At 40.7% G+C, this 12,941-nt stretch overlaps 1 protein-coding gene across 1 annotated transcript; it reads left to right on the top strand.

Annotated features, from left to right (window-relative positions):
- Positions 1-2,020: 2,020 nt before the first annotated feature.
- Positions 2,021-8,824, top strand: MS4A2 (membrane spanning 4-domains A2). Its single transcript, XM_045892576.3, has 7 exons — positions 2,021-2,144; positions 3,400-3,523; positions 4,051-4,185; positions 6,086-6,142; positions 6,672-6,827; positions 7,182-7,280; positions 8,160-8,824. The coding sequence occupies exons 1-7, from the start codon at positions 2,086-2,088 to the stop codon at positions 8,256-8,258; spliced, it is 729 nt and encodes a 242-aa protein (XP_045748532.1). The 5' UTR covers positions 2,021-2,085; the 3' UTR covers positions 8,259-8,824.
- Positions 8,825-12,941: the final 4,117 nt, after the last annotated feature.

Genomic DNA, 12,941 nt, shown 5'->3' with positions numbered 1-12,941 from the left:
ATTATATTTATTTGTGAGAGAGAATAAGAGAGAGCATGAGAGGGAGGAGGGTCAGAGGGAGAAGCAGACTCCCCGCTGAGCAGGGAGCCCGATGTGGGACTCGATCCCGGGACTCCAGGATCATGACCTGAGCTGAAGGCAGTCGCTTAACCAACTGAGCCACCCAGGCGCCCAACCTCAAGCTTAATTTCTAATTATTTGCTGCACACACAACGCACTAGTACATGCTCCCAGAAAACACCACCAACCGGCATTTCCTCAGGCTTTTGCCAGCAGATGTGGTCTCATTCTGCAGATGAAAACTCCTGAGGGCATGATTTTAAGTGCTGGCTCACGTGATACTTTCTCAGGGAATCTCTTCCTTGAATTCTGCACGCCCTTTAGCAGGTAGAATTGTTACATCTTCCTGTGTGTTCCAGCAGCGTCTGACATATTAGTGACATGACCTCATTTATCTCTGACCTACTCTTCTAGCTTGTGAGAGTGAGTAGGACAAGGGCTGGTACCAGGGTATCCACCTCTGCATGCTCAGTGACAGAGAAGTCCTTTTTGGATGAATGTGTACATAGAGAAGTTTTATTCCTTAATTTCGATAACACATTGGTTCAGTCCACAAGTTCCCAAAGACACGATAGGAAGATGGCACATGGCTTAATACATTTTTGTCATGAAAGGTATGCTCGTATATCTTTTTTTTTTTTTTAAGATTTTATTTATTTATTTGACAGAGAAAGAGACACAGTGAGAGAAGGAACACAAGCAGGGGGAGTGGGAGAGGGAGAAGCAGGCTTCCCGCCGAGTGGGGAGCCCGATGCGGGGCTCGATCCCAGGACCCTGGGATCATGACCTGAGCCGAAGGCAGGCGCTTAACGACTGCGCCACCCAGGCGCCCGCTCATATATCTTTTAATGTGCTCTGTTCACACACATACCTTAGTTTCCTGGAGAATGAGGAGAAGTTCCATCACATCCCAGAGAGACAATAGAGGTGACTAGGGGGGCAATTTGGAGTATCTTACAGTTTAAGGAAGAGCCACTCAGGGGTATGTCTATAATTAAACTGAAATAAAAGAATCCCAAATCTGTGAATCTCACCTGTGTATTCATTTTGCCATGTATTCATTTTTTTCTAGCTAGTTATGCTATTAAGATGAACACATCAGTTAAGCCCTGACCCTAATTTAGATACAGTGCTCTGGCCAGTGCTGCTTAGATCTACTCATAGGATTTGTTACCAAGTTCACGCCCCTCGGTGCTTCATGGCCGCATCCTTGCCATCACAAAAATCAAAGCAGCAGAGAGTCTGTGTAATGTTTAGCAGCCAGGGAGTCTTTTGTGTGAACACTTAGCTCCCACACTCTATCAGGAGCGGCTCAGAGCATTCTTCCTGCTCTGGACAGGGGCTCGATCCCAGGACCCTGGGATCATGACCTGAGCCGAAGTCAGACACTTCATGTCCAGTCTCTGAGCTCATCTGCTGCAGAGAGCCATATAAATCATGTCCAAAAGACAGGAAGAGAGAGAAAAAGACAAATATTGAAGTCAGAGACAAATCCAGAGATTCAGAGGCTAAGATACACTCACTGGTAGTGTTTCAGCCCTAGATTATGTGTGAAGCCCCCTATGCCTTAAACAAGGAAGACAGGTTTCCAGAGGTACCTTTGGGAAACTTCTGATACAGAAATGGTCAAGTAGAGAAAGCTCCAGAAAGGAAGAACATCTCTTTCTGATCTGCAATTCTCTCTCACCTTCTCAATCTCCACTAAACTGTTTCATTTGTTGGTTTTGTAAATTGTGCTGGGCTCAGGCAGATTTATTCTCCAGGGGTCTCAAATGTCCACATTTCATACCACTCCCTGTTCAGTCCTCAATTTTGTTCTTTTCTAAAAAACTAACAAACGAAAAACCCTATTGCTCTTAATCAGCTGGGAAACTTATCTGATGAATGTCTTAAGTATGAAGATAGTCATCAGTGTCATGAGCCAACCCAGGTTAACTGCCCATGTGGAGCACACTGCAGGAAGAAGCCCACCAACGCTCACCGTAAAAACATTCCTCACTGGTGGACAGCTCAAGTGATGAAGAAATGGACCCTGAAAATAGCAGAGCAGGTCTTGCTCTCCCAAACCCACAAGCGCCGTCCAGGTAAGTACAAGCTACTATTTTTTTCCTATTCCCAGTGGGCCAGAGATAGTCACAGTGCTGGGGAGATGCCAGTTCATGGATTTAGGCACAGACCCATCTGGTTTAATTAATATATTGAGTATAGGGGCGCCTGGATGGCTCAGTCATTAAGCGTCTGACTTCGGCTCAGGTCATGATCCCAGGGTCCTGGGATCGAGCCCCGCATCGGGCTCCTGGCTCAGCGGGAAGCCTGCTTCTCCCTCTCCCACTTCCCCTGCTTGTGTTCCCTCTCTTGCTCTGTCTCTCTCTGTGAAATAAATAAATAAAATCTTAAAAAAAAAGAGTATAAAGAAGCTCTTTGCTATACTTTGCCAGTAGTTCTCTCTGGGTGATAGGGAGGAAGGTTTTTACTCAGCTTGTGACTGGAAATAATTTCAGTTTTTTTGCAGCAGGGGCTCATATTCTGGGATTGAGGTAGGGGAGTTCATACTATCGATTGAGATTTCTTGCCTCTCCATCTGATATATGTTAAGGGAAACTTTTCAACATGACCTGGGGCTCCTTATTGGTTATTCTTTGTGAACCTCAAGCTATGGGATCCTGCCCCACTGTTTATAGGGGAAATATTCATGAGTGAGATTGGTAGAGGTGCATGATTCAGTTTTCCTTTGCATACTGAAGACGAACATCTTATTAAGACTTCCCTTTTAAAGCGTTTAGGAGAGGCTGATGACAGAGCTTTGGGACTCAATATTGGATTGAATATCACTGCAAAATATTAAGTATATACCAAAGTTTTAGAAGGGACAGTATTTCCAGTTAGCTGCCTCTGAGGATAACAGCAGGAATAGAGATTGAACTACCCCTTCGGAGCCGTTCCTTTCTGCGCAGGAAGTTGAGTGTGTCATTGACAAAATATATTCCGGTGCATTTCTGAGTTGAAAAGACTGAGAAACACATAGGTAAACGTGCCTGTTTTTATCTTTACTCATTAGCATAGATCACTGGGAAAGAACTTGGTGTAGTAACCCTGGATTAGGACTTGGTTCATTTTTTGTTTCATTTTGTTCATCTCCATCACTGGCTAGACAGTGATCTTGGTCATCAACTTGGACCCTCTGAGCCTCAGCTTCTTACACATTTCAGTGAAGATTTTAATTGCAAGATCATTTTTGAAAAAATAAACAATCAAGATCCTCCCTTTCTGTCAGTTGAGAACTTTTCACGGAGAGAGAGAGAATTTTCTCATGGTTGAATTTCTGTTTAAACTTCACAGTGCACCTGAAATTGAACTTTCAGAAGTATCTCTCCATGAAAATCCCTTACTGGAGAAGGCTGCTTCATCCCCACCATGCCATACATGGCTGATATTTTTGAAGAGGGAGCTGGAATTTCTGGGGGTGAGTGAGCATCTTCCAACCTCAACCAGAGTAGGACTGGCTCTAGGAAAGAGTATTTGGGTGCATGAACAGTTTCCCCACTTGGATTCATGAGGCATGAGAAACCTGGCAGATGAAGAGGTGACACTGGGCCCAGTTGAGTAGAGAGAAGCATTTCCTCATGAAGACTAGGATAAGAATGGCAAATAGAATCTGCCAACTCTGGTCAGTTGCTGGTGGATTAATATCATTAATATCCTATTAATAAGTTTTGTCTGCACTTTGATGGAAAGAACAATTATTGTTGTCCACCATGACTATGTAAATAAAGGTACATGAGAAATGTGTTGGTCATTCCTGCATTAGGTTATGACTGTATCCATTCTTAGAGCGGCCTGATGATACTGGAAAATATTGCATTTGAATTCCATCTCAGGATTGCCTAAACCACCGAAACAATTTCTCATGTTTAGCCTCAATCATAAGGAATTTAATGAAATCTTGGGAAAATACCTTCTTATTCTATAGAACATATGCATTTTTTACAGGTAACCCAAATTCTGGTTGGCTTGATATGTCTTTGTTTTGGAACAATTGTCTGCTCCGTGATCAATATGTCAGAATTTAAAGAAGACATTTTTTCATCATTTAAAGCAGGCTACCCATTCTGGGGAGCCGTGTTTGTGAGTAAATAACTACAATTGCTTCTGAAATAACACTGCACATAGCTTTTCTCTTGTCTAGGTCAGGTCTAACCAATTATTTATTCCAGTATTTAGAGTGTATAAACATATTGCAGTTTACAAAGCACTTGGGTTAAACATGTTAGCACACTTTTATCAGATGAGAAACCTAAGATTGATAAAAGTTAAATGAATTGCCCAAGGGACATTTAGCTAATAAAAAATGAATCTAAACTTTCAGAATCCAATTCCAGAAAAATATCCCTAACACTATTTATCAATCAAGTTATCTTCATAAAGGCAGGGGGAAGTGACTGAGGAGGTGAGGAGAACAAGGTCAAACGAGGTCAAAGGACATCTGATGAACTGCTACTATGTCCTAGAAACTCTTTTAGGTGCTTTCTCATTGTATCTCCTTTAATCATTGTACTGTTTCTAAACTAGATGACTGAATGAGACACAAAAATATATAGCTTTATTGATGTGTAATTGACATGCAATAAATTGCACATATTTAAAGTCTATAATTTGACACATTTTGACACCTGTGTACACCTGTGAAAACATTATCAGATCAATATAATGAATATATCCATCACCTCCAAAAACTTCCTTGCACCCCTTTGTAATCCCTCCCTCTGTTCCTTCTCTTTCCATCCTTAAGCAATCACTGATCTGCTTTCCATCACTTTAGATGAGTTTGGATTTTCTAGGATTTTATATAAAGAGAATTATACAGCATATTCTCTCTACACTCTGTCTTCCTTCACTCAGCATAATTATTTTTGATTAATCCATGCTGGTTTTTGTATCAACATTTCATTCACAAGGACATACTTTAACTCTAAACAATATCTCATTGGCTTGGCACTCTGCTAAATACTCAGAACTCATCAGGTCACTTACCTGTTCACGACTCTCCTTGAACCTCTGCCATATTTTATTTGACCCTTCTCTCTATTGTCCTTCATTCCATACACTTAGCTTATTAGGTGTCTCTCAACCCATCATACACTCTGAAACTTTGAAATTGTTTTGAATTTGTGCTATCGATTTATATTTTCAATAAATCTCCCATGTACATTTTCGTAATTACTGTATGTCTATATGACATATGTCAGACTCGAGATATACATGCCACAAACACACGTTTCTTGCCCAAAGGAGCTGACACTCTAACACACAGGATGCCCATACAAATAAATAATTACAACAAATTAGAGTCATTTTATAACAGTCATGTAGCAGGTCTGCTGGACCTTGCTACTCTGAAAGTAACCCATGGATTGTCAGGGTCAACATCACCTGGGAGGCTGGTAGAAATGAAGAATCTCAAGCCCCCTCCAGGATCAACTAAATAAAAGTCTTCATTTTGAAACAGACCCATAAATACAGAGAACAAACTGGTGGTTGCCAGAGGGGAAGAGGTTGGGGGATGGGCAAAATGGATGAGGGGAGTGGGAGATACAAGTTTCCAGTTATGGAATGAATAAGTCAAAATGATAAAAGACACAACATAGGAAATATAGTCAATGGTGTTGTAATAGCGTTGTATGGGGTCAGATGGTAACCACATTTGTGGTGAGCATGGCGTAATGGATAGACTTGTGGGATCACCATGCGGTACACCTGAAACTAATGTAACATTGTGTGTCAACTATACTTCAATTAAAAAAAAGGAATCTGTATTTTAACAAGGCTGTCACATGATTCATATGCACATTTAACATTGAGAAGCACTCTATAGTAAATAAGAGTAAGAAAATAGTGAGCTTCTGGGGAATATTAATATATAGCTTTATAGAGCACCCACAACTTTACCTTATATTTGGAGGATTGGGCTGAAGGAGAAATAAAGGTCCAAGACTCACTGTGCTCTTCCCCCCTTCCTTTTGTACAGTTTGCTATTTCTGGATTTTTGCCATTTATGGCTGAAAAGAAACATGCTACTTATCTGGTGAGTTGCCATTCTGTCTTTATCCATCCTTGAGAAGATAAGAAAGAGGGAATTTTAGGAGTCTTGAGAGAGACGTGTCATCATATCCCATATTATGAGTGAACGTGGATATGTGGGGTTTTTTTTCCAACCTATTATGTGTTGGATATAATCATTAAAATATCAGCTGTCTTTTTTAGAAAACAGTAAAGCATAATTACCTTGGCACTTGTTTAAAAAATATCCTCACACTGGACCTCGTCCTTGTAAGTACAATCACACAATCACATAGATGATTTGTTTCTGACTGAGGAGATTGTTTGAGGAGACATGATGTGTGTCCATGTGGGTCTTTCTGAACATAGTCCTAGCAAGAAGGTTATAGATGCTTATTAAACAATGAGTATGTTTCCAAGATTTCCTTGTTTTAATTTGCATTTTGAACCAATGCAAAGTTGACTGGGTGCAACCAGCCCTAAAAATGCAGACAGGTCTATTGAATGCACTAGCAGGTGGAGGCTCAGGTCTGAGTGTTGTCCTTCATCATCAGGTGTGGGGAACCCTGGGGGCCAACACTGTCAGCAGCATAGCTGCTGGGATAGGAATCTTCATCCTGACGGTCAACCTGAAGAGGAGCTTGGTTTATATCTACAACTGCCAGGAAGCTTACAGAGAGGACTTCTGCTTTATGGCTTGTTTTTCCATGGTATGTATTTCTTGTGGGAAGGTTAAGATCTGGGTCCCACTCTAAGTAAGAGCCCTCTTTTCCTTTTCCATGAACATCATCCTTTGCTGTAACCTCTATCCCATAATGTAGTGTTCTGGGGGTTCATGCACAGAGATCCTGGCTGCCATCCCCTCCCCAGCTGAATTCTGTGAGGTTGGAGTCCCCTGCCTCGAACAATTTTGTGGCTTTCTTGTGTGTATGTCACTTCACTGGGACTGATCATGTGGGGGTGGGGGATGAAATGGTGATGAAATCAGGGGCTGCTATAAAGGAACACACTTTCAGGGTATCTACCTTGTGGCTCTACTTGTCTTGTTGTTTATTGTTTGACAGGAAATCGTGACAATGATCTTTTTTCTCACCATTCTGGGATTTTGCAGTGCTGTGTCCCTCATAATCTATGGGGTTGGAGAAGTAGTCCAAGGGAACAAGGTAGGTAGAGGCCTGATACTCAATCCTGAATGACAAGCTGAAGAATTTGAGTTTCATCACTTAAAAATACGGCTTGGATTTCATGGAACATTTCGCCCAGAAAATTTTTTGTCCATGTTTCAGTATTTTGGTTTCCAAATCTCTTACTTTAAAATCACAATTTCCACTCATCAAAGCACAAATCTCATGGTATAGCCCCATGAATGAGGATTAGAAAAGTGGAATCTTCATAATTTTAGAAAATGCAGATATGCTTCTAAGTGTGTTGAGCATGAGAGACAAATATGCAGGTAGCCTATGATGGAAACCCTCAGGCATCTGGGCTTATTTTCTCTTCCAGAATAGTTCCCTTATATTTGTTCCTGCTCTCTCCTTTTTCTTGGCTTTTACCTTCATACTTGCTCGGAAGCCTCAGTTTTCTTTCCTTCCTAATTCACGACAACCAGCTGCATTTCCACTTGCCTTACCCATCCATTATACCTTTGATGTATGAAAAAGAATCAGCAATACTTGAAGTGTATACACTTATTCAAATCTTCCAGATGATACACACTCTCTCCATCTGTCCACTTGCCTGAAGCATTCAAGTCCGGTGGCCTTTTTATCATTTTCCTCCAAAGATAAATAAGACAGCAGATATACCCAAGTTCAGACACATAATAGTCTCACCAACCTGTTATTGACGGACATAATTTCTTCTGGGCCCACTGGCCAGCCAGACTGGCTTGGTTTGTTGGAGATGGAGGGAATAATTATGGTGTAATGAGGGAGAGTATGAGACTCAGAAAGGCAAAAAGAGATGAGCTAGGTCTCTCAAATGAGTCATCTAGTGATGGAAAATTCCTGGTGACTGATATTAAATCATTTTTCCCTCATCAGATTGCAGAAGATCGTCTTTATGAAGAATTAAACATATATTCACCAATTTACAGTGAGTTGGAAGACAAAGTGGAGGCATCTTCTCCCGCTGATTCATAAGAATCATGTCTTCAGAACATTCTGACTCACAGCAAAGGGTCTAGAACAAAATCTTTGTTTAAGGGGCTACTGGCAAAATTTCGATTCTGTCTATGATCTGCCAGTTTTACATTAAGATTTATTCTCCAGAGGGTAATATTCTGTCTGTTGTTTCTGTTCACCTAAACTGCCCCCCCCCCCCCCGCCGCCCATTTGTGGATATGTGATAGACTCCTATTTTTCTTGTTTTCCATTGCTGTCTCGTACAGCAACTTTTGTGGGAAGTCAACATGTAATCAGCAAGCATTTGCTTTGTGCCTATATCCGAGCAAATAGAGGAAACAAGTGGAAGTCTGGTTGAGCACTGAGTTAAACTTTGACAGTTTTGGAATGCCTGGGTGGCTCAGTCGGTTAAGTGTCAGACTCGATTTTGGCTCAGGTTATGGTGTCATGAGGCATGGGATCAAGCCCCATGTCCGGCTCCTCGCTCAGTGGGGAGTCTGCTTGTGATTCTCTCTCTCTTCCTCTCCCTCTGTCCCATTTCCCACTCCTTCTCTCTCTCAATCTAATAAATAAACAAATAAAATCTAAAAAAAAAAAAAAACCTTTGACAGTTTGATCATGTTTGGCTCTTAGCCCTTTTCAGAGTTCAAAAGAGCTACACATGTGCATGATATTTGGCCCCCTACTGGACTATAAGCATCTAGAGGGCAAAGCCTGTGCAGGAAACATATACTGAGGACAAATTAGGTGTTTGAAATTTCCCACACTTGTGTCTTTCACCTCGTGTTTCCCAGTTTCCCTCATCATGGGAGCTCAAAGTGTATTTACGAAGTGAATGGGTTAACATTCTGGGAGGGTATCCCACAAGGTCAGGTGAGAAGTAGAGTAGACAAGGAGAAAGAAATTACTCTGAAGTGAATTTGGAGGTGATAAGGAGACCAAATTGGCAGATATTTAGCATTAGGAGGATAGTCAGATGGAGATTTGAATAGAATCCTGCAGGTCTGTGTTAGTCATTTTGGTGGATGTTTATCCTATCAGCTTAGCAATGGACGCTTCCTGCTTATGTGTGATCTTATATGGAGAATCCAACATGGAATGTTGAAGGATCATCAATCTTATGAAATGCATTGGAACCCCAAGCCTATTGCTTATTAGTTGTGGCAAGTTATTTAATTTTTTTACTTGATCTGGCTTTTCTCATCTGTGAAATTAAGTTATTAGGAATAATTTACCTGCCCAGGATATTGGAAATAATTTACCTGCCAGGATTTGTTGTGGGAACACACACACACACACACACACACACACACACACTAAATTAAGACTAACTTTAATGGCCCTACTTTCTCATTTCACTTCAACTTTCTCTTTAATATGCTTCGTGCTTGACCATCTCACATCAGCACCCTGGCTTGCAATGTTCTGCCCTCTCTTTTGTGCTTGCTTGAATTTCTTCTTTCTTTAATCTCTTCCTTAAATCCCAGCTCATTCTTTAGGGTTTTCTAGTCAAGATTGTTCTTCTCTCTAGAAGATGAATTTTTCAAAACAAATACACACACACACAACTTACACTAAATGTAACTTTCCACATGCATACATTTTACATCCCCTTAATGATAATTTTTTCAAAGACACAAAGTCTCATAAAAATCTGTATTATTTCCTGAATCACCAGCACATTCACTGACATAATTTGTTCAATAATGTTTGGAGATTGATGAGTGGGCAGTGGGGAGTTTTACTAAGTTACTCAGTCTCTGGTGAGGTGGGTGGGTGAAAACAGGAAAACGATACATGGAAAGATCATTTAATGAGGAATGTGAAATGAAAATAAATTAATGAAGACCTGACCTAAAAGGGAGTTAGTGGGAATGGAGAGAAATGGTCATATCTAAAACACTGAGTGAAAGAGAAATTGGTAGATCTTGTTAACAAGTTGAATTAAAGGATAAAGTTAGACAAACCGTTGGTCAAAGGAGGACACCTGCTAAGGTTGAAAGAACTGATAGGAAGTCAGAAATATGAATTATTGAGAGAGGAGCACAGATAGACCTAAATTAAGCTCAGTCTCAGACTTTCATTTTTAGGTGACCGAAGAGAAATGCAATGGAGAGGCCTGACAGTGTCCAATACAGAGTTTTGGGAAAGATGAAATTTGGTGTCATTATGAGAGAGCTCATTATTAAATGAAGCAGTTTAACACTCTGAATTATTTTGAGATCAAAGGGAAGCCAAGTTAACCTTCATATACCTATAATCACAGGGAAAAAAAGAGGAAAAACAAACCTAGGGTAGAAGTTACGAGAATTATCAGAAAAGTGCACTGTGAAGCAGTAGACAGAGGGCAGCTCAAAGTAGAGAAAGGTCCAATAAAGAGAGAATAACTCACCATCAGACACAGCATCTGCTAGCATGGGCAAGAGAAAAGTCTACAAGAGAAGTCTTGCCCCCAGCGCGGGTGAGAGAGAAGTCTGCCTCCAGGGGAGGCATGGAGATGGGGCAGAGCCAACAGCAATGATGAATGAATGGCAGAGGTGCAGAGAAATTCGAACCAGGGCATGGTGGTAAGTAAGTGAATAAAACATTTGCAGAGGCATTTAGTAAGAGACTATGTGATATGAGAAGTCAGAAAATAGATGGCGAGTAGCAAGTCATGAAGAAAAGTAAGCAAAATGTTTATGTTGCTGTTGCTGTTTTTGTTATGAAAAGGAGGAAAAAGTAGTTCACATCTTAGGGTAAGCAGACAAGGTCCTGTGGAAAGCCTGAAAAATCATCTTGGGGTAATATTCACAAGTCATTAATAAAATAATTATGTTTTATGTACTCAGAGTGCCAAAATTAGAAAGCGACAGGAAGATATTAACTCCCCCAGACTATGAAAGTGATCGCATAACCACACACTTGGTATGCTTATCTAACCCAGTACCTCAGGTTTTCTACTTTCATTTTTCTTTTTCTTCCTTCCTTCCTTTCTTTTTTTTTTTTTTAGATTTTTAAAAATTTATTTATTTGACAGAGAGAGAGGGAGAGAGACCACAAGCCGGGGGAGCGGCAGGTAGAGGGAGAGGGAGAAGCAGGCTCCCTGTTGAGCAGAGAGCCCAACACCCAGGACCCTGGGATCATGACCTGAGCCAAAGGCAGATCCTTAACTGACTGAGCCACCCAGGCACTGCTCTACTTTCATTTTTCTGAAATAAAATTATGTTTCTCAAAGTTTGATAGCAGCATAAAAATATACCCTTTGTGTTGCTGCTAAGCGAGATTCCCATTCTGGATCACATCACTTTTGTGGCATATACATTCCCATCCAACTCCTAAGGCTGGTCTACCAGGACCTCTAGAAATGCATCCAGGTTATCTTTACAACAGTACCATACATTAGCACTCTTTCTCCCACTCAATGCATATTTTAACCAAATTGTTGACTATATCTTTCCTGGATACACAACACAATTTCTGTCTTATTCTGAGAGCTGTCCTGCCCCTGCCTGCCTTTTATCACGTGCCCACTTCAGGCATACACTGAGCACAGAACTGGCCTGTTCTTCACACATGCATTGCTTCAAATTAACTTCCTAAAAATTTCAACGTAAAGGTCACCTTCTTCATGAAGACTGCCTGATAGCACACCTGTTCATCCAGCCTTCATTTCTTGTTCCGTAACCACTTTACCCCATAATGCAGTATATGATCATTTATTGTTTGTGTACTTGTGATCTTCTTGATGTAGCCTCAATTACTAGTATTTGTGAAATAAACTGGAATACTTTAAGTTGATTTCCTGTCTGTGTTTGTGTTTGTGTATGAGGGTAAGGGTCTGACCAAGAGTAACAGAGAAGCAAAGCATCGATTCAGTGATGCCCAAGACCAAGAACAGTTTGTGGAGTCCTCCTTTTTGATCAATGTTTTATCAAATGGAACAATCTATAAATAATCCTCTAGACAGAAAACAGTTTTAAGAGCAATTGCCAGCCACCTCTTGCCAACAAATGATGGGATAAAGTGTAAAAGAAACTGTGATCATCAATCTCATTTTACAAGTTGGTTCTGACCCTAATTTATTTGCTGTGTTATGTAAACTCAGAACAATCTTCTCCCTTTGTGGACCTCAGGTTCTCTGAAAATGAGCAGAAAGTTCTTGAAAATGCAACAGAAGATTTCCAACTGATCTTTCTGTTTCCATATTCCGTGCTTTTGGTAATCACAATGATTAAACTTATGGTTGGGATAGCAACAGCAATCAGAGCTATTTGATGCTGGTTGATGTATGGCCTAGTAAGGCACCTGGGACAGTAATATTTGTTCTAACCTCCTCTGACAAAAGCAAACCAAAGGTTTCTTTCTGAAAATTGTCATAGAGATAAAATTTCCCAAATAATTCCTATTCTATGAAGTTTGAGTCCACCTACAAAAACACTGATTAAATAGGGTACTGTATTCATAAATTCAGCTTGATGTAGAGTGTTGAGGTGAATTTATATATGCAAGAGTGTGTAAATCCATTGATAGTCACTGTGTTTCATGAGCATTTTCCTCCCCTGGAAAACCTCTACTCGCTGTGCAGTTAGTGTGCTCAATGTCTCCCAAACAACTTCTCTCTGGGACACCTGCTCTCTGGGACACTCTGGGTTTTGGTGAACGACATTGAGGAAAAGGGATTGTTTTGAATGTGAACTTTGGAATATAATATACTCAGAA

The sequence above is a fragment of the Mirounga angustirostris genome, unplaced genomic scaffold (genome assembly GCF_029215605.1).
Source record: "Mirounga angustirostris isolate CCGP_5_RB_7025 unplaced genomic scaffold, mMirAng1.0.hap1 SCAF_13, whole genome shotgun sequence".
Lineage (NCBI taxonomy): Eukaryota > Metazoa > Chordata > Mammalia > Carnivora > Phocidae > Mirounga > Mirounga angustirostris.
The sequence above is the reverse complement of the archived record's forward strand: the minus strand, read 5'-3'. Positions and strand labels throughout refer to the sequence as shown.